The sequence below is a fragment of the Lygodium microphyllum genome, chromosome 8 (assembly GCF_053477565.2).
Source record: "Lygodium microphyllum isolate KBCC chromosome 8, Lygodium_microphyllum_v1.1.10, whole genome shotgun sequence".
Taxonomy (NCBI): Eukaryota; Viridiplantae; Streptophyta; class Polypodiopsida; order Schizaeales; family Lygodiaceae; genus Lygodium; species Lygodium microphyllum.
This window is the reverse complement of record NC_141142.1, coordinates 106,743,733-106,766,121: the sequence shown is the minus strand read 5'-3', so window position 1 is coordinate 106,766,121 and position 22,389 is coordinate 106,743,733. Positions and strand designations below refer to the sequence as shown.

The window sequence follows — 22,389 nt, the reverse complement described above, 5'->3', positions numbered from 1 at the left end:
CTTGGAAAAGCACTTGGCACCATTTAGTCTATCTAGGAGGTCTTCTACCAATGGTATGGGATATTTGTTGCAGATTATGATTTTATTCAGGGCTTGGTAATCGACGCATAGATGTAATGTGCCATCCTGTTTCTTCACAAATAGTACGAGTGCTCCATAAGGGGACTTGCTTTGACGAATGAAACTGGCATCTAGGAGCTCGTTGAGTTGCTTTTCAATTCCACCAATTCTTCATTTGTCATCCTATAGAGTGGGTGAGACATCGGAGTAGATCTAGGGATCAATTCAATTTTGTGTTCCACTACTCTCTTGGGCGGTAACCCACGTGGCAGCTTGGTGGGCATGACATATTGGAATTGATCTAACATTGCTTGGATGGCTAGGTGACCCACCACATGGCCCTTGTTGGCTTCCTCACTAGGATCCCCCTCCGGCATGATACATAGATCCACAGAACCACCCTTCTTGAGTTCCTTTTCTGTTTGCTTGGCATTGTGCAGAGGCCCCAACTTGAGTCGGCGGTCCCTTTGCCAACTCCCATCTAGGCCATCATTGTGTGGATGCTTTTACTGTCATCGCCTAGATTGGGCCTGAAGTACGGTACCTTATAGAATTCTCTGTCTTTTTCTAGAATGATTTCATTCATGCCCTTGCCCAATATTGAAATCACGTATTTGTCAAACCATGCAAGGCCCAACATTGCCTCAAACCCATCTAATGGGACCAACACAAAATCCATGCGTTGGCGCCTCTCCCTGAGCCACATAGCTATGTTGTAAAGCCATTTGGATATTGGATTCCTACCCTTTGCCAAAATTCACTGTGAATGCTTCGAGCTTGCCCACCTTAATCCCTAGGTGCTCTACTACTCGGATGTATTGAAATTGTGGGTCACACCCGTGTCAATCATGAAATTGTTGCAGGTAGAAGTTGATGAAGCTATCCACATGAATGAGTTTCACTAAGTAGAGTTTTGTTGCCATGAGTCAAGGGCATAACTACATTACCCCCACCTTGGGCTAATCCCCATAGTCACTCTCCTCTTGAGGGTCCTCATCTATGTCTCTTATTCTCATGGAGATAGAGACCCCATAGTGGTCGTCTTGCTCATTGGTGCACACAACAGTCATTTTTAAACTACTTGCTCTTAGCTCCGAGAAAGTCCTTTTGGAAGTGTGGACCATCAAAATGGAGGTAGCGGTAGGGAGGGCGAGATGACCCCCATGTTCCACTTACCCTTCCATAGTTGTTGACTAAGGAACTGCTTGATTGGGAGTTTCCACTCCTCTAGTTTGAACTTTGAATACCTTGGGTTTGACTCGCTTGTGTTGAGCCCTCACTGTCACTAAGCCTAGAGTCACCCCTGCTTCCATGCCCTAACGACGTGTTTCCTGCTGCCTGAGTCAGGGTTGGGTTTGGGAGACTTGTTGCCTAGCTACACCCCACATTGATCCCTATTCTCCTAGCATCCAGATCCGTGATGTGTTCCCACCCACATGGTGTTGAGTCAAGTTGAATGTGTGTTGATATCTCCACACTTGCCCATGAACCAAGTCCCTCTCCCCCTTCGGCTTCCTTGTAATGCTCTCATTACCTTCGTGCCTTCAATCAAATGCAATGTCAACCCTCAAGAGGAGCCCTTGTTTTTTGACCCCATATCACTTGTTGTATTCTCATTCCATGCCGTCTGACACTTCCAAGCACTTGTGGGACCATAGATTGTTGGGTGATACCTCATGAGGTGTGTTCCATGGGGGTAGGTCACCCCTGCCCCAAGACGGACCCATGGCGAGTTCATCACACTTGGTATAATAATGCTGGCAAAGGCTACCATTAAAGATCTCGACAATAAGTATTTATGTCTCTCCTTTGAGGTTAGTTTGTGCTCTTTGAAGGTGTCATCAAGAATAAACTTGGGGCCTATGTCTCTAGGGTTACATGCAAGCTTGTTAGTTGCACCTTGTGGATACCATGACCGCATGGATTGTGCAAGTCCACAACAACCCAACTAAGATGCCAGTTATGGATAGAGAACATGCTCAACATGTTTCTTATCCTCAACACTATATATGGTCTTCTAAGTGTGAGTTTTTTCTATAATGAAAGCTTAATTTTTGCCCATCAAAGCTCGCATTTTGTAACTTTACTTTTGGTGCAAAAAAATTACATACAAAGCTACTCCGAGTTTGATATTAAAAAGTTCAAGATCATTGTCCTTCAATTTATTTGTAGATTTCATTTCTGAATGCCATAAGGAGGGGCATCCCAATCCAACCTCGCTGTCAATCCCATACCCAATCCTACCACCCATGACAATCTCGCCATGCAAGCCGTAGAATTATGTTGAAACTCAGAAAACATTTTGGAGGAGAGTAAAAGTTGATTTTGGAATTTTCAATGCATCATTCATTCATCACATTGTAGAATTTTACATTGTAATGAGAAAATGCAAATGCAAACAAAAGGGTCTCATTCATATTGCTAAACTTGTTGATTATAATTTTTTGGTAGTACCATCTTTCTTGTGTGCAAAATACACCTAAAATATTTGTGTTTCTTATGTGGAAAAGGCCTATGTAATGGCCTCTACTAATATGGATGTACAAGTCAAACTAATCACTTTCTAATGTAGATACACAGTATTTCTAGAAACCTCTCTCATGTCTTTGTTTAGTGACACCAACTTCCCATAAACATGGTGCCATCTTGTGTGCAAGAATATCATGATGAAGTTTTGAGTGGCAATCATATACTTAAACAACAAAATCTAGTTGCACCTTGCAAGAGAGTCCATCTTGTACCTTTGTATCCTAGCTTGAGTTCATAAATTCTAGGAGATTATTTGCATCTACACACTTCACTAGGAACATGGTTCTTGAGGTCCAAACTTCATTGCTAGAGAAGAAGTTCACCAAAATGGCTATACGCATAAAAGTAGATATAAGGTATTTGATGAATCATAAGTTCTAGACTAAGTGTGTGGGAGCTTTTACTCAACCGCCAGGACCCACGGACCGCTTATTGATTCAAGCGTTCCAAGCCGAGCACTAATGGCTACCTCTCACATAACCGACGCGCCATCCATATCTATGGGTGTAGTGAGCTTACCTCCGTGCCGCTCGAGCTACCTCCTCTCCCGCACACTCCGGTGGCTCCACGATCCAAGTACAAGCTTCAAGCAAGCTCCATCCTCAAGCTCCACGCTCCAAGCTCCATTGCCGCGAGCAAGACAAGAGAAGAGAAGAGAAGAGAAGAAGAGAGGAGACGATGGAGAGCTTCTCCTCCTCGGTCCCTCACCCTCACACACTCACTCCCTCACACTCTCACACTCCCTCTCTCAAGCACAAGCTCAAGCAAGCAAGAAGAAGAAGAAGAAGAAGAAGAGGAGAGCTACTTCTAGCCACACACAAGAATGAGCTTCTCATTCACTTTTCAACTTTATATACAAAACCCTAAATCCCTTTTGGGCGGTCATACCCTTTTCTCCTTTTTACATGGCCGGCCGTAGCCCATGCCCTTTTTCCCATTGTCCTTCTATCTTCCTAGCTTCCTTTCCACCGCCCATTTACATTTACAAATTGCACGGGTGAGAGCCTGGCGCTCTTTTACAAGATTTCAGGGTGCGCCTTTTTATTTTAAAATGCGCCTTTCCCCTTTTGCATTTGCCTTGGACTCTTAAGGTTGCGCTTGCGCCTTTGGCCTTTCCTCCTCTTCTTTCTTCAGTCGAGCTACCTTTTTTTCGCCTTTGCCATGCGTCTTTTTTATTTCCTTTTGCTTTCTTCGTGTTGGGGTTAACATTACCCTCCTCCTAGACGAGTGCCAGTCCCATGGCACTCACCGTCATAGGTAGTAGGTTGTAGCATGCACCGAAGACGTGGGTGACAAGGACGCTTGTGGTTTTCGTGGAGGAGTGTTGGTGGTGGTGTGGCAGAAGGTCTTGGGGGCCTGTTGGTGGCCAAGGTGGCTGGTGGAAGGTTGTTGGAGTTGGTGGTAGGGCTATGCTATGTTGGGGATTGCATTGATGGCCAGCACAAGTGTTGGTTTGTTGAGGATTCTGCACATGATGATTCTTTGCGGGCTTGTCGGATGGTAAGGGACAAGCATTCAAGATTGAGTGTTGATGAAGAGCGAACAATACCTTATACTTGCAATTGGAAAACCTCGCATGTGGTCTCTCCTTAAGGGGTAGTGCTAAGCTTCTCATCATGCACAAGACACATTTTGATTAGTTTGGGAGACAGGTCGAACTCTAAGCAAGCCTAGAGGATTGTCCTGCACATGAGGACCCAAACTGTGGATATACTTCGGTGCAGATATTATGTGAGTGCTCATGCATACTTAGATATTACATAGTTAGAAGACCGTGGGCTAGTTTCTCATAACAATGCGTGGATGAAGCAAAGTTGTCCATGTGGAGAAGGAGTACACGTGAAGGTATATGAGACATCCTTTGTATTGTGACTGCACGATGTAGCATAATTGAATACAAGGACACCGCACTTTCACTGGAAGCTATTGGACTTGCTTGATGAGTACGGTGTACGTTTCATGGTCAATCGTGCGGTGCTTATCACCAATGATTGCAATGGTACTAAGGCAGAGTGCAAAAGAAAATTGTGCAAGTGGGTCAGGGTGACAGGTCTAACCCTAGGCGAGACAAGCTCCCCAGGTATGTCCTGGCCTTGATGTGCCCTGAACAATTATGGGTGAGTGTAAGGGGCTAGGGGACTAGAGACGAAGCCGGTTGACCAAGTTCACCAGACGTATCTAATTTGAGGACCCCTAGGTGCTGTGCTGTGATCGTGGGTACTTCTTATTTTTCCATTTTTTTCTTTTCTTTTCTTTTCTTTTCTTTTCTTCTTTTTTCTTTTTTTTTTTTGCCTGAGTACAACCATTACAATATGTTGAGGCTCTCAGCCTTTCAATGGGTTGGAAAATGTCAAACTTCGAAGGCTCAGAAAATGAATAGTACAATGATGATGGTGCCCTAGACTCGTTGTTAGAGAAGCAGTTGGCGAAAGGGGGAGATACACTTGAGATATTGCAACCCTCCTTGCGGCACATGCGATGTGGGTACAGTTGAGGTAACAACTGCCGTGAGCTAACTATAGAGCTTGACCCAGAAAGGGGGCGTGGCCCAGGAATGTTTTGTGGGCCATGCAATGTGGGCGGTTGGCAAGGGTGCTTTTGGCAGCGTGGCTTTGCCACGGCTCGTTGTGGGGTTGTGGGTGTTGCGGTGATTTGGGCATTGAACATTTTCACACAAGGACCTGTATTATCCTGCATCCACTTGTCGTTTCATGAGAGCATATGCATTGCGTATGCCGCAACTATAATAAACCAGTGCAATGCAAGGAGACATCACTTATTTGAATTCTATGGTGTTGACTAGACATTTATCACCTGCGCTTGATTAGCTTTTTCTTTTGCTAAAGGCGTAGCATATATTAAATGCTGATGTGATAAGTTCATACAAGTCAGGAACATGTCAACACTTAACAAGTCGGGAACACTTAACGATTTAAAAACCAAAAGTCCTGGCCAGTTATCATTTGATAAGCCCCTTATGCATTATGGGCTACTCGATTTGTACGAGGCGGGGCGAGTCTGGGTGGCCAGGTGATTGGGGCTCTGCTGGTGTGGGACTCCCGTGGGGGTGAGCAGGGAACATGTCGGCCGGGACATGAATGGTGTAATCCCGGCCCGCTACCATCGCCAGAATATCTTTAAATAGCTCATTAAATTCTTCTCTTTCCCGAGCTGCCCTTTCTGCCTTTGAGCGTCTGGGGCCCGAGCGGGAGCTGGGAGTGCATACCACTAGTGCTGCAGCTTGTTGCGGGTTTCGAGTTTCGACTTTCTTGACTCGAGGATTCTTTGGCCTTCGCCCTGGGCAATGTCACTTAGGGCCTCTCTTCTTGGCATACCTCTTGATGGTGGGCACATAGCGCTTCGGTGGAGGGGCGCGTGCCACATGCTCCCGTCTCTTGCGAAGAGCGTCTTTGCAAGCCAAATCTCCATGATTCTCCATGCATTCCGCTAAAAAAGGAAACCTGCAAGGTGCGAACCAAGGGTTAGACCTTGATACAGGATACAATTGTTCGCATGGAAGGGATTTTAGTGTGGTTTATCAAGCGCATATGACAAGAAGGGGAGGGGTGAGGCATGCGGTGTTTGTTGTAGGTGAATGGTCCCCATGCTGATGTTCGCGTTGCCTCCAGTCATTAGCGGATATTAGTTTATGCTAAGTCGCGTGGACTGGTTGTCGTGGAGTGGAACAGGGTACATCCTCGAGAGGATAGACCAAAAAGGGAAGAAGGTGTATAGGAAGGGACTACACCCTATCTACACCATCAGAGTTGTTGGTCAAGGCTTCCTATGGCGGCAATATGGGTTGCATGCTCTTCACTTGGAGGTGGGGCTGGTCACACGACTTTTAAAAGTGTGATGCGAGGAGGACCTGAGGAGCTTAGCCTGTCAAACCGGACTCTTCTCCCTGCGCTTGACTATCATTGCTTGTGTGTGTTGATATTGTTTATACATGGTGACACAAAAATATGTGTTTATTTATATACATATCTATGAATCCATGTCACATCACGAGGATAAGAACCAAGTGTAGAACTCGGGGTTGTACCGGAGCGTGGCACACGCATCTAGTATTCGTGGCAGCTGACTTAATACTGATAGATATTTTGCCACGTCGAGTAGCATGGAACCTTGACCGAGTCTACTGGCAATATGTAACTCCTCCTCGGCGAGAACCTTATCAATCAAAGGGCCCTGTAGCCTAGTCCCAGCCAAGTCCGCACCCCGAATGTCAGTGAGCACTCGAAGGGAAGTTGGTGCCACGTAGGTTGGGTCTCTTTGAGACCACCATTTGGCCAATCGCTCTTCTGAGACCGTCATGATCTGAGCCCCTAGTTCGGCCATTACAACGCGGCTTTCACACCAACGCTGCTCAAATTGACTCTGGCCTGCTGACAGTCGCTTTAGTAGCTCTATGTCTACGAGATTCGGTCGGCAGAGCACTTCATTGAACGTGACGGTTAAGCGCAGTTCGTCAGCCTCCTCGTCAAGGATGAGTCGCATATGTTCATGCACGAGCCTGTCGTAGTGCCCATTAAGATGTTCTTGTTCTTCCCATGATAGAGGAAAGGTCAAGTAATCTCCAAGCTGCTCCCTGGGGATCGTGCCCATGTCCGCAAGGACGTAGACATGCGCGACTGCCTTGAGCTTAGCCTCCAACTCAGTTAAGCATTCTGCGACACTTCTATGTTCAACGAGGGCTTGCTCAATTGCTATCTCATGCAAAGTTCTAAGAGTTTCCTTAGGCTTTAGCATGGCTGGGGGCTCAGGCCTAGATGAGCAAGATTGGTCCACGCTAGGTTTTTTTATGCTCTTGGGGTTCTCACGTTTCTCCTGAGGTTTTGCTATTTTTTCGTCATGGTTCTTCTCGGATGTGACTGGTATAGATTTGTCACCCTGTTGTGACAGCGTTGTATCCACTCTTGATTGATCAATGTGAGTTCTATTGTCAGTGGATAGAGTGTTGCAAGCAACTGTTGATGGCAACGGTTGCTTTGGTTTCTCAAAACACACGGATGTGTCTGGGGTTTCACCGCTATTAGGAGAGGCATCAACGGGTTCATTGGTGGATGGACTCGATGCTTTATTCATCAACTCTCCAACGCCCTTTGTCTCAATGTTCTTGGGGTCCACAACCACCTGCAACTGTTGTTGTTTTCTCTGCTTTCTCCTCTTTTTCTTGGTCAACGAAGGTGCCTCTTTCAACAACTCAGGACCCTGGGCTACATCGACCATTGATGTGCTTGGTCAGGCCTCAGCATTTCCCTCCTCTAGTGTGTCCTTATGGGACATAGCCGTGGTTTGTTGAATAGCCTTGCCCGATTGTGAGGGCACAACTGCCGCCCTTTTCGGAGAGTCTAGCTTTTCAACTAACTCCCCTGCGTTTAACTCCCCCGTCCTAGGCTCTAGGCACTTTGAAGATGCTGGAGTTGTCGAGGGATTTGGTTGCGACACCTCCTCCACATGTAAACTACTAAGGACACGTTCCACAAGGGGCATTGTCACAGCCAAGGGCTGTGACTGCTGTGGTCCCTGATTGGAAGTAGTAGCAGCTAGTTTAGTGGGCTGGCTACCCTTGGTGGATTGCGGTGTCAAGTCCCTAGGGCGATCAGAAGTGGTTGTGTCTTTTGTTGGCCTTTGAGCACTCGTCTGTGTAGATCGAACATGAGTTGATCTAGTTGCATTAGGTGGCTCAGGCATATCCTTAGGTCGAGAGCTACAGATGGCATCATGTCCCACGTCTTTGACGGTTGGAAGCTTAGATGGAGATAGAGATTGGAATTGAGCAGTCGCCCTTGACAACTGTTGTAGTGCTTCCTGTGTCTGTTTGGGAGAAGAGGGCGTAGGAGATCTAGGACTCCTAGGTGGATGTGGTACTAGCTGAATGATTTTCTCACGGCTATTAGATGATTGTGCCATTTGCTTTGTTGAGCGAGTAGCCTTGCCATGAGCAATGTTGTGCCTATGATGTTTGTTCTCCCCTTGGGAAATCAAAGGCTCATTGGGCACTAATGGCTTTTGTGCACGCTCAATGGTAACATATGACATCTTTCTCTTAGATTTCCTCCTGTGCTTCGTTGCTTTTGATGCACTCTGGCCTTCAGTCGACCAGGGAGGTTTGGCAAGGGGTTTTGGCACCCAAATCCATCGGTTGCCTGCATAATACCCTTGAGCCCGAAGCAACGCCTTGGATATCCATCGTGGCGTTGTGCTGGCTCTCCATCGACGCCTCCGTCTATAAGGCTTGGGCTTCTTTTGGGGTCTTCTACGATATTTGTAAGTCCAAAGCCTGTCCTTGGCATTGTCTCTTGATCTTCTTGTTTCAGGCCTGGCCTCACTCACTGGTTCTCGTTGTTCGACCTGTGCTTGTATCAGTTTTTCCAACAAGTCCTTGCTCTCGTCAGTAAGCTTGACTATTACGTCAGCACCTTCCTTGCCTTTCCCTTGAGGGTCGATGAGGTCACCCTTGCTAAAGGTGGTGACTATCCTCACACCCGGTAGTGTCAGGTGTATCCTCTGTGCTACATAGTCAGCCTCACATTTGGTCGCCCTTTTGAAGGGTCTTCCTAGGAGGGTTTCTTTCCTGCAGCTAGCACTTTTTGGAGGAACATGAAATAGGATAGGCAAGCTTTCCGTTTCAATTGTCGCAAGGATTTTGCACTTCCCTATTAGTGCTTGTGGTTGTCCCCCGTAAGGGCTAAGAGTTGCACTAGTCGGTGTGAGCTCTGGTTGGCCTAGTAGGGTCCATGATTCATAGGTCAAGATGTTAAAATCTGCTCCTTCATCAATCAGAGCATCGATAGTATGCTCTCTTTTCGCGGTGAGTTTGACCCTAAGATAAGCAGGTGGTACTATGTCTTCATCTTCCGGGTCTTGGCTTGTAAATTTAAGCCTTCTGATAGATGCCCTTGGGTTCTCGACTGCACAACCAGATGTGGATTCTCCACTGCTGTCTTGGATCGTCAGTGCAGTGCTATTCAAGGTACATCTCTCATCAAGAGTGTCATGTCTAGTCATCTTGGCATTTGCAGCTTGCTGATGTTGCATTTCACTCTGACTAGACATGGTATGAACACGATGTCTTTGCGTTCTCGTGGTGTCGCCTTTTTGCCCTTGATGGCTAGATTGGCCCGTTGAGGTTCGAGGGTCTCTGTTTCTCTCTGTTCGCGTATGGGCTTTTGGTTGCTCTTTTGCAAGTGAGAATCCATGCTCGTGTAGAGCCATTACTACACTCGGGTCCAATTTACAGGACTTGTCACGGCGCGCGTTTTCTCTCCAACCTGCTTGGGGGAGGTGCGGAGGAGCCCCCTCTGCGGGGGTCCGAGGGGGGGGCAATCCCCCCCGGCCCGCAAGGCCATTACGGTAGACGCCATATGCAATTTGGAGGACCGTTTATAGCCAAATTTTGAACTACGTGCTCTAAATTTTAGCCCGGTTATGGATCTGTGATGTGCCTTTAGCTCTACGTAGCCTTTGGGATCAATTTCGGGGTTTAGATGCGTCAGAATTTGTGTTCTGGATACCTTTCCGATTTGACAGTTTTTTTGGTCCGATTCTAAGATGTCCGATTTTCACGAGTCCGATTATCAGAATCGCACGTCCGATTTTGGGTGGGTCCGATCGGACCAGTGGTTTGATTTTGGTCACGTCCGATTCTAGGAGTCGAATCAAAAAGCAGTCCGATTTTCAAGTGGTCCGATTCTGGGAATCGGATCGGACAGGGTGGTCCGATTCTGGCTGGTCCGATTCTGGGACTCAGACGGCCTGGTCCGATTGTGAGTGGTCCGATTATGGACTCGTCCGAGTGTCCAAGTCAGACGGATTGGCCCGAACGTCCGATTCTGGGAATCGGACCAGACTGGTCCGACTCACTCTCAATCAGGCGGTCCGATTCTGGAAATCGGACGGTCCGACTCCAGAACTCGGGTGGTCCGATTCTGGGAATCGGACCACTGCGAGTTGGTCCGAGTGCGTCGGCGGCGGGCGCGATTCCCGCGCGTTCGACCCCTCCTCACTGTCTGGTGCACACAATCACCACAGACTTTCTAGATCTGATCAGGACACTTGTTGGAAAACACCAGACTCACCTGGAGCAGCACAAATCACCGACGCCTAGAAATTGGGGCAGCGCTTCCTTGTCCTGTGAACCAGAAGTTCTCTCTCTCTCTCTCTCTCTCTCACAAGGCAAACCAAGGAACTGAGGTCTGTCCTGGCCTCCCAGGCCTCTTAAGGTCCTTTCCTAGCACTCCAGAACCTCACAGCTAGTTCCCTGTCCCTGTCTCACCCAGAACTTGAATCTGGTCCCCTGTTTCCCTGTTTTAGCCTGTTATGCAGCAATAGAAAACCCTACTGTTTGTTTCTTTTTCTTTGTTTTTTCCTATCCTAAATGCATCCAAAACCCAAAGTAAATACCTACACTACTCCATTCCACAACATAAATCTCAAAAAGCAAAAAACCTACTTGCCAAGGAGATCGAATACCATCTTCAACCCCCTCGCTTCCTACATATCTACCTCAAGCACCGGTTCGGGGGAAACCCCTTACTTTGATGCTCGATTCGAAGCGCGCAAGCGCTCAAGGCTTGAATCCGTTGGTCCTGGCAACGGAACCAAAATGTGGGAGCTTTCACTCAACCGCCAAGACCCACCGCTTATTGATTCAAGCGTTCCAAGCCGAGCACTAATGGCTACCTCTCACATAACTGACGCGCCATCCATATCTACGGGTGTAGTGAGCTTACCTCCGTGCCGCTCGAGTTACCTCCTCTCCCGCACACTCCGGTGGCTCCACGATCCAAGTGCAAGCTTCAAGCAAGCTCCATCCTCAAGCTCCACGCTCCAAGCTCCATTGCCGCGAGCAAGACAAGAGAAGAGAAGAGAAGAGAAGAAGAGAGAAGACGATGGAGAGCTTCTCCTCCTCGGTCCCTCACCCTCACACACTCACTCCCTCACACTCTCACACTCCCTCTCTCAAGCACAAGCTCAAGCAAGCAAGAACAAGAAGAAGAAGAAGAAGAGGAGAGCTACTTTTGGCCACACACAAGAATGAGCTTCTCATTCACTTTTCAACTTTATATACAAAACCCTAAATCCCTTTTGGGAGGTCATACCCTTTTCCCCTTTTTACATGGTCGGCCGTAGCCCATGCCCTTTTTCCCATTGTCCTTCTATCTTCCTAGCTTCCTTTCCACCGCCCATCTACATTTACAAATTGCACGGGTGAGAGCCCGGCGCTCTTTTACAAGATTTTAGGGTGCGCCTTTTTATTTTAAAATGCACATTTCCCCTTTTGCATTTGCCTTGGACTCTTAAGGTTGCCCTTGTGTCTTTGGCCTTTCCTCCTCTTCTTTCTTCAGTCGAGCTACCTTTTTTTCGCCTTTGCCATGCGTCTTTTTTATTTCCTTTTGCTTTCTTCGTGTTGGGGTTAACAAAGTGTAATATGTACACATCGATGTTGAACATAAAAATGAAGACTTGGTCATCAATTCTTCAGTTAAGAGCTTCCTTGCTTAATAGTGACTATGTTGTCCAATGTAGACCCTAATTTAGCAAATCTATCATAACTTTTCATAGGAAGATCCAATGAGGGTGTATGATGGTTCGAAAGAAATCTCATTCCATGTACTATCATTCCATGTGGGTCATTGTTCCTTATAGTTAATGTAGAATTTAAACTGATGTGAAATAAAGAGCCCACTAAAATGCCAATAAGTGACCTCAAACTCTCACTAATGGAATAGTTGGTATGATGATAAGTGTCACAAGATCAGAGCGCAGAGAAGAGAGAGTGAGAGAGAGAGAGAGAGAGAGAGAGAGAGAGAGAGAGAGAGAGAGAGTATCGGGGTCCACTACCCACCATAGATAAGCAGATATACTCTTGAGATGCCTCACACAACATAGGAAGAGAGCATTCTTGGCCTAGCTAGAGCAAGACCTATATTAGTTGTTCTTAAGCCAAGACTATAGAAAAGATTGAAGGCTTTTCAAAGGGCATTGCCCCACCACACATATAATGTCCATCACTACATGGGAGGAGTATGCGACTAGTCTTTAAGCCCTCGAGGATCATCCCCCTCTTCCCAATCCACCACCTTGTCCAAAGACCATCACTTTCTTTACAAATAGTAGGATCTGAGAGGCCATTAATAGGCTCAACAAAGGAAAGCCAAGGATCATGATGGATTAGTAGCCGAGCACTTGATTTATGCTAGAGATTTAGTGGTAGGATTCTTAGCTCACATATTCAAAAGAGCCATGTGTGAAGGCATCCCAAAGAGCTACAACATGAACATCCAAGTCACGACTCTACTTTACCCAGTAACTATTGGACTATCATAGTTGGGCATACACTACCTAAGTTATATGCTTCTATCCTTGTGCATGAGTTGTGCAAGTGGACAAAGACGCAGGGTCTTCAAGCACAAGGATAGGTTGGCTTTAGGAGAGGCTTCTCCACATTAAATCACATCCTTACACTCAAAGTGATCATTGAGGAGGGAAGGGCCCATGGCCGACAGACTTATTGTTGCTTTGTGGACTTCCGTAAAGCCTTTGACATAGTGTTGAGAGACAATTTGATACATAGATCAAGTGCCATGGAATATTAAAAGAGCGCAATTGTGGTATTTTAGTGCTATATGAGAGGGTTGTGGATAGAATACAAACACGAGCAACTTTCAGCACCTATTTACTCCACCATTAGGGTGGAGCACGGATACCCCCTCTTCAACATTATTTGGTCTATACATTGTTGGGATTGCTAAGTATAACTCATAGGGAGGAAACAAAAAAGCTCCACTAGTCAGTACTTGGATGTCTCTTCTACTATATGCATATGACATTGTATTGATAGCTAGCTCTCAAGAGAAGCTACAGAGAAACTTGGATGCATTGCACTCCTATGCGTAGGATAGTGAGCTTTCATTAAACCTTGGTAAAACCAAAGTGATGGTATTTAATACTACACCATAGTGGGTTAGGAGATCAGTACCTAGACTCACATATGGACAAGAGTTGGAGTATGCAAATTCTTATACATACCTAGGAGTCTTACTCACAAGGCCCACCTTACTCACAAGGCCCACCTTTTCTATGCGATAAGCAACAAACACTAGACTAACTCATGAATACATAGCACTAGGTGGTTATGAGAGAATGTGCTCATAAGTACAATTCCAAGAACCCCACACCAAGTTGTGCATCGTCAATACACTAGTCACATCCATACTACTCTATGAAGTACAAATATGGAAGCCCAATCTTGACCACCCTAACAGATCAAGGTGCACTTATGATGGATGGAGGTCGATAGAGAGACCCTTAGCATCCATGATATACTGTATGGCCTCAATTCCACATGAAATTATCAAAGCTAAGCTAGCGACTACAATTGTGGTAGAGGCCCTTACTCAATCAATCACATACATACATAGCCTATGGAACTTACCCAAACACAGATATGCATGGTTTGCTCAAGTAAGATAAAATATCGCATCCATTCTATAACTCTCTCCAAGCAACTTGCTAGAGCGAGTGATACTTCATGTTACCATACACAAATATCTGTTTAATTTGAGCTACATGGCTTTAGCATGGACAGGTGACCCCCCTTCCAATACTCCCTTGATACAACATCTCTTGATTAAAGCAGGTCAAAGATTCATAGAATCATTAGGATGGATCTTACCAAGTTGGATATCAAGTTGACATGGTTGGTGTTAGTGCAAGAGCTAGAAACAAAGATGCCTTTCTACCGCAAGCATTTTACTCCATACCACATATAATGGATTTATTGTTCACCCGAGATACAAGGACACCCACGTTTCACATGGGATCACATATACTATTGGGCAACTACACTCCTCACATCAAATGTACAGATTGAGAGTAGTAAATACAAATCCATCCAACTAGAGGAGTGCATATGCCTATATCTATTATTGCCCAACCTATTATGAGGTCTAAGGCCGTTTCCATCATCTGTTTAGAGACAAATTTAAACTACTATCGAGAGTCATGGATTCTACTAATCAACAATGCCTTAGTATCTTTCTCCTTAAAATATGATAGCTTCATGATATGCTCCTCAAGAGAACTACTCTAGAATGTGAAGGCCCTTCCCAAATGCAGCATACAACTCCTTTGCCAAGGAGACTCAACCTCAACACAACTACAACCTACATCCACATAAGAGACTCATTGCCACAATTCGCACACTGATAGGGAGTATTGATTGATTGAGCCATTCAACTTAGCCAATCCAAACATCCTAGGCCTCAACACAAGCGCCATTAATATCTTCATAGGTGAATACAAGATATTATCACTCATGCTACAGCTAAGCCCTCCATTTCCACATGAAATTGTACCACCTAGAGCTCACTATTACTTGATAGAGTAATATGTTTTACACATAGCCTTAAACAATTTCCTTTTTGTGCTACATGTTTTGCTCAAATAGTTGTACCATGATACGCATGATTGTACCTCATGGTCTCACAAGTCATTTTGGCCTTTTATAAACGTCAATATGCCATTCTCTCTCTCTCTCTCTCTCTCTCTCATATATATATATACATATAAAGTAGTTAAAACTAAAGAAATAATCAAATATACAAGAGGCCACCTAAACAACATGTGAGCCAGATTCAACGCTAGAAAAGCAAACCCAAAAAAGGTCATAAGTGTAACAACAAAGAGAACTTGTTAAAGCCCTTGAACATACAAATATCATGCACAAGCACACATTGAATTCATGCCGATAATCTCTAACCATGGGGAAACCACATTGCAAATGACAACCCTTGATAATACCATAGAAGCTACCTGCCACAACAAGAAGCCTCTAATGCAACCAATATGACCACGAATTTTAGAGGCAAAGTTGAAGACCAGCATTTCTAGTAGGCCAGATGTGCGATATTCCAATCCAATGCAAGAAATGTGCACGCCCACACTGCATTTCCAAGCAGATACATTCCAAAGGCATTTTCTCTCCCTTTTATAAGTGCAAACATGTTTGGAGCCAATACTTTTTGGATTCTTTACGGTCAAAAGTGACTGAATGCAAGCACACTCGGCTTATAGCCAAAATAGATCAAACCAGCAATACTTTCAAGAAAGGCCTTTGACACCTTCTCAGATGCCATGCACATACACCAGATGGTAATTGCAGTCATAATTGTCAGTCTATTTCTATATTCTACTTCAAACAGTTTTGACATCACAGGAAGTGCATTAGATGTTTTAGGATTCCCACCATAACCGCTGACAAATGGACATATAAAGGAGGGCTGATTTATTTTATAACCAGGCTGCCTCAAGGCCTGCTTCACTGAAAAACAATACAAATACCAATGCCTTGCTGTAATTTACAAAACTAAAAGACTATCTCACTATGTAAACAGCTTCATCCCAATCACTTGCTCAGCTGACTAAGAACAAGAACTGCAAAAATCCCACTAGCATGTCCATTGCTGTTGAACCTTGGAAATAGAGAGTTTGATTCTTACAAAGCTCCAGTAAGAGCTTATAGATTGGATGCCTCAACTAAAAGATAATAATACAGAGAAGGTAGATCATGAACAAGGGCAGTTGACCTGTCAACTTTGCTTCGAACGATAAAGAAGCCAAAGTGCTCATTTATCTATCAGTAAAATAACCCATATTGCCGAACTGTGATATCAAAAATAGGACCCTCCTAAGGCGAAAACATATTTATTTATCTTTCATTGAATGGTGCCTGCATAAGATCAAAAGCTCGGTCCATCATCTGCAACAAAAAAGGCCAAAGTTCTTCAATGAGTTCAAAATGGATCTAAAAAATCAACCATAATAGAAATACAACATTAGAGACAGCAGGTTACCTACCTTACTAAAAGTCTTGAGTTCACGCCCAATAGGTTCCAATGCTTTAAGGTTAAACTTTGGTAAGTCAATGGGCCAGACCTGGCACGAAGCAACAAAATTAAAAGTAGTTTGACTGTATGAGAAACTGTACATCAACTAACTTTTAACTGTATGAGAAACTACACATCAACCACAGCTGTTTGAAATGGAGCGACATGGAGAACACCCCACACCCTAGGGATGGACATGGATGCGATCATGGCTGTCAGGGATGGGGCAGGATGGGCAAAGACCCTAAGACATGCTGGGAACTAAATGAAAATTTAAAAACCCTTTTTCCCCCGTTTGCACTTGTTTTGACACTTTCCTGCAACCAGCAACCAGCCCACTTGCTTGTTCTCACTCATCTCAGCCATCCATGTTCAGCATTGGCACTCATGAGACCCTTGCTGTTCAGCTCTTGCTGCCCACTTTCTTCCTCCCTTTTGCAGCTCAAATCATCTTAGCCCCTTTTTCTCACTCTCCACAAAACTGGTAATGAGGCCTGCCAATGAGATTGAAGGGGCCTCTGCATGGATGAGCTCAAGATGGCAACTGAGGTGAAAAACATCCAATCATGCAGGAATGAGCCAACCAAACACTTAACAACCCTCCTATACCTAGCGATGTCCATTCCTGCATTCTGCATGTAGTGGGACAACTTGAAGCCTAGGTCCATGGAGCAAGAAATAGCCTACAAGCCTGTCATGCTAAAAGCTAATTAAACATTTCACCCCATATCACCCATATCACTACAGTGAGATGAAAGTGCTATTTAGTAATAAGGAATGCATTTCAATTTTCTTGCTGTTCATGAGGTGCTGGCCTGATTAAGGTGCCTAAAGAAGCTGTGTTTCCCTATTGTTCCAACTGCTGGTCACTAGCAAAAGGCTGCCCCTGCTGCATTTTCCATGTGGTGACATGCTGGTGGCTGCATTTACTGCTGGAGGAAACTTTGGGAGCTGCATTCTCCAGCTAGAGATAGTATTGATGCTTCACCTTCCCTTGACGGATTGCTGATGGCTGCATTTTCAGTTTACAAGGCTACCAGTGGCTGCATTTCCATCTGAAGTACTGTCATTGCTATGTTTCATGCCGAACGTGGCGGTTCGCTTCATTTGAGGAGACCTTCACCTTTCAGCTGCTATACATCCCTCTGACAGCATGACGTGCTGCCTTTGATAGAGACAGCCCTTGTACACTCAGACATCTCTCCTACACTTTGAAGGTACTTTTCTGATGTTATTCCTCAGCATGGATCTATTTGGAACCTTTCCATCTTTTACTACCTCTTTTTGGTCCACCTCGGTAAAATATACTTTTTCATAATAATTCTTTTAGGGGCAATTTTTGTGGAGTAAAATTAGGCAAAGATCCATGGTAATTTCCAGTAACTGAGCCCTTTAATTTTATTTGCTCAACAAGGCTCTCCCATGGTCTTGTAGTATGCTAATCCTAGCAGCTATCTCAACAATAGCATGGGTAGAAAGAAGATTACAATCAAAATCTAAAGCATGAAGGGCACCTTTAGTTGTGGCAATCTGAAAGTAAAGAATGGTGATCATACCACATATTAGCACTATAGACATATCATCTATAGTGACAAATATCCTCTATGAGTATCATTGTACTCATAGGGAGCCACACTAACATATATCTCCTACAAAATGTACCCAAGAGTTCAAGATGACCATTGCAGCTAAGAAATGCATTTCTTGCACTATGAAACTTACAAAATGTTTCTTAAAGTACAAAACGTTTTTTAGAGTAAAAAACGTGGGAGTCTTTTTTTTTTTTTTGCCAAAACATAGTTTCTTTGACAAAAACTATTAGGCAATGTCAAACATGATAATGATGATGTGTAATGACTCGTGAGGGCTCAAGATTTTGGATGAGAGACTAATTTTTTTGTTGACTTTGTTTAGTTATTGGACTTTGTCAATCTAGCATCTATTCTTGTCTTGAGAGTTGATTATTATACGACCTTTAGTCTCATTTATGAGTTATTTATGATATATTATGATTCATTCTCGATTATGACATTTTGTCAATTTGTTTTGAGATGAGAATCATATGTTGCAACTTAACTCGATCCATATCGTAGATAGGCTATTTACATCATTACATGTTTATTTCAATTTTCTTTGTATAATATATATAAATCATAATGTTTGAGTTCTAAACCATAGTACAACTTGTCCAAAGACTAACTTTGACATAAGTGATAAGTCAATAATGGATCATGAATATGTAATGTATTATTCTCAATTGACTCTATTATCACTCAAGCTCAATTGGCCATTCTTTGTTTAAGAGAGAGTTCCAATAGAGGTTAAGAACCTCTTTCCTTGGTCAAATCTATTTAAAATCCCTAATAAAAACCCGCATTTTTTATTTTACCCCCTCTTGAAAGAAACTTATGAAACACGTTTCTAACGTTTTATTCCAAAATGTTTTTGGTTACTATGAAGATGGCACATCTTCACTTCATCCTAGGCTATCAATATTTTAGCTACCCTATGGATCGTCATTTCTCAACTACAATATTATAAAACTCAAAAGTTGAACTTTCTATCTCAACATGCTCCGAGTGATTTGGTGGACACAACCCTTTATGTTAGATCCTTGAATTGGCTCATTCATACTAAACAGAGCCTTTCTACAAATGCATTGATCCTTTGGTCATGCCTCTTTCATTGGTACGCAATATCTGCAAGGCATCTACTTTTATGAATTATATATGGAGAAACATTTACTTTAACAACATGGATAGATTTTAAATAGGTAAGAAATATTCACAATCGCAATTTTGCTCCAATCTTCATTCAAGAGCTAATTTGTAGAATAGTAAGAAGCAACCTAGAATTACCATAGGAAAAGTACAAGGCCGTTGTGTGGTTGGCTAGGAGACAATGCGATTGGGGAGATTGCTTCTATAAAAGTTGGTTTTCTATAGAGGTGGCAAGCCATTATTTAGCACAACAATCAAAGCTACTTGGCTATTGCCATGAGTCCAATGTTTCATAATAACATGTAGCACATGGAGATCCAATATCATTTTATTCATGAGTACATCCTTAACCTAGAGTTGGAGACTTTCTTTTTTCAAATTTGAGCCATGCAATTGGACTTTTTACAATCGTGCTTGTGAGCTACATCAATGAGTCAACATTAGGAGTTCTATCCTTAGTCAATTGTCATCCAACTTGATATTTTGGTCGCCTCCTAGTCTCTAGTTGTTTTATGAAGTTGTTTCATATAGCATTCCACTTTTACCTGTGTGTAGGCACCCCACCATTTTGTGAGTGTTAACCCAATCTATGCAAACCCAATTTGGCACACTTCTATTTTTTGTGCACAGTCTGAAGAATTTGCATTTAGCTCATGCTCAAATCATCATCCTTGTTTGCTTCCTCCTCTACAAAAGAGAGGATGCCTTGTTGAAGTGAAGAGAGTGAGAGAGTGCTTCTATATACTGTCGGACGATGTGAGAGGGTGCCTAACAGGCAATACCAACTGATGTTTGAGAAAACCTTTGAAGCATCGAGATACTGGCCCGACCGTTTCACAACACAAAAGAGCCACCAGATGGCCCATCTGTTTTCAGTGATATTTAATTTTAATCTCACCTTCACTCATACCAATACCATGACCACGTTTTTGTGTCACAACGATGATACTATAACTAACGTTGCACGACAATACCTCCACCTTGGAGGTAGAGAAACACCAACAATGAAAACCCCTGTGCCTATGCTCACTGGAATTTTTAATAGCATGGAGCGGCATATCCAAATCCCTTGAAAACTAGAAACGAAGCAAAAGAAAAACGCTACTGCTCCACGATACAATGATGTGATACCTGCAATCCGAGAACTTTGATAGCCTTTGGCTGGCCGGGAACAATGCAGTCAGGTCCAGCGGCTTCAATAAAAGCCTCCATGGCAAGCCCCATTCCGATTGGATCAGGATGCTGCGTATAAGATAGGATGATGAAGGTTTTCAGATGTACGGGGGGGGGGGGGGGGGGGGGGGAAGCATCCGGCCAGTGAACAAACGCCAGATGCACAGCTATAATAAGACAGCCTAAGGCAATTAACAGGAAAGAGAAACATGCTGAAGCCACACACACACATACACAGAGGTGGGGGGGGGAGAGAGAGAGAGAGAACCTTCATGACACTGGTCGCATATTGAAAATTAGGTGTCTGGCGCACGTGCAGGACGGAAGCCGAGATCCTGGGAATCGGCCTTTCGCCTGCCGGAGCTCTCCACAGGGCTTCCCCGGAGAGCTTCGAACCTCCTTTCTTGCTGGAAGGTGCCATGGGATTTGAACCTTAACCATACACACTGATAGACTTCCTCCATTCCGATATGTTCCTTCCCCCCCTTTTTAATACCCCACCTTCTCATAATCTCTCTGCTGGACCACTCGAGAGGACCTTCCCTTTCATACGAGGCAATATCTTCGGGTGCTCACCAACGGGCTTCAATCAATCAAACCCAAGGTCATTTTGATGTAATCCCAAGGGCCTCCCACCACCACCCCACTCGAGGCTAAGTTGAAAGCCTTAGGCCACAGCCAACAATTCCTTTGTAAATCAAAGCTATTTCATAACAAAGGTCTACCATACTAATATTACATCTTCAATGTCGGTTTCCCACACCTTTCATGGAATTACATATCTTCCTTACAAAACCCCCAAAATGTTTGCATCCTATATCCTTCTTCTTAAACCAGTCGCGCAGAAGCTCGACTTCATGGCATGTCAACAAATTCAGAAGTAAAACATATCACATCCTCACTAGAGAAATCACTGGCACAATTATTGCATACTTCATACTGTAAATCTAGCTTAAACTAGTTTGCGAAAGCCTCTCCAAAGCTTGACTTCATGGCATGTCAACAAATCCGGAAGTAAAATGTATCTATCTCATCCTCACTGGAGGAATCACCAACACAACTATTGCATACTTCATACTCTAAATCTAAGTCACACTTCCATATGTGCCTGCTCCCCATACCTCAACTAAACATGGTTTGAGCTAATTGATCTTCTAACAAACCACATCGATTGTAGTACTTAACAAACTTTTGGATTGTGATTTCATATAACCAAATCTAACTTGACTTAATGAAAATTGTTCTTGTTAGAATTGTTAAATAAGTGGAAAAAAAACATTTTTAGAGTTTTCAATTTGAGATTAATTGCAAAAAAGTTAAAACTTTTCTTCTATGTTCTCACGTCAACTCATTTAACCCAAAAGTTTTCAACAAGCAAAAGCAATTCCATACAAAAATAATGTTAACAATGTAGGGTGCCAATCCCCTAACCTCATGACACTAACTAAATTAAAAAAAGGACAGTGCACTTAGGCAAATTTTTTCTATCTAGCTTATCACTGGTTCACAATTACCCTCAACTCATTGCATATTAACACAACTATATTCATTGTCACATAATCTACTTCCTATGCATGGACCTTCATGGTGGGTAGTGCACTGTTCATGTAGCTTAACTACTCCTTTCTTATGGTTAGCATTTGTTGCAATACTGTATGTCTTTATATCTATAAGATGTACAATATGTTATGCAATAATGCATCTTCACATTCTTCCTAAATGCAAACTTGTGGCATGTAGTTTACACTACAAATATGCAATTATTTTGTTTATCATAACATGCATACACTTAAATGTCTAACCCAGATATGCATGGTGTGTACACTTTACATGTCTTGTTACTTGTCCACTGTGTGCTAAAAGAAGAAAGTGGTTTTCATTGTAAGGCCCGCATTTGTCCTCACCATAGCTTACACATTCATGCCTATTAGGTCTTCATGCTTACACATTTTCTTACTTTCCATTTGACAAGAAAAAATGCTAGAGTAGAAAGCTAGTCAAATCCCTTTTCA

At 43.7% G+C, this 22,389-nt stretch overlaps 1 protein-coding gene across 1 annotated transcript; it reads right to left on the bottom strand.

The window, feature by feature from the left end:
• Positions 1-15,866: 15,866 nt before the first annotated feature.
• LOC148032700 (uncharacterized) lies at positions 15,867-20,860 on the bottom strand. Its single transcript, XM_087683328.1, has 4 exons — positions 20,646-20,860; positions 20,336-20,446; positions 16,456-16,533; positions 15,867-16,357 (listed from the first exon to the last, which is right to left on the bottom strand). The coding sequence occupies exons 1-4, from the start codon at positions 20,796-20,798 to the stop codon at positions 16,307-16,309; spliced, it is 393 nt and encodes a 130-aa protein (XP_087539454.1). The 5' UTR covers positions 20,799-20,860; the 3' UTR covers positions 15,867-16,306.
• Between the last annotated feature and the right edge of the window lie 1,529 nt (positions 20,861-22,389).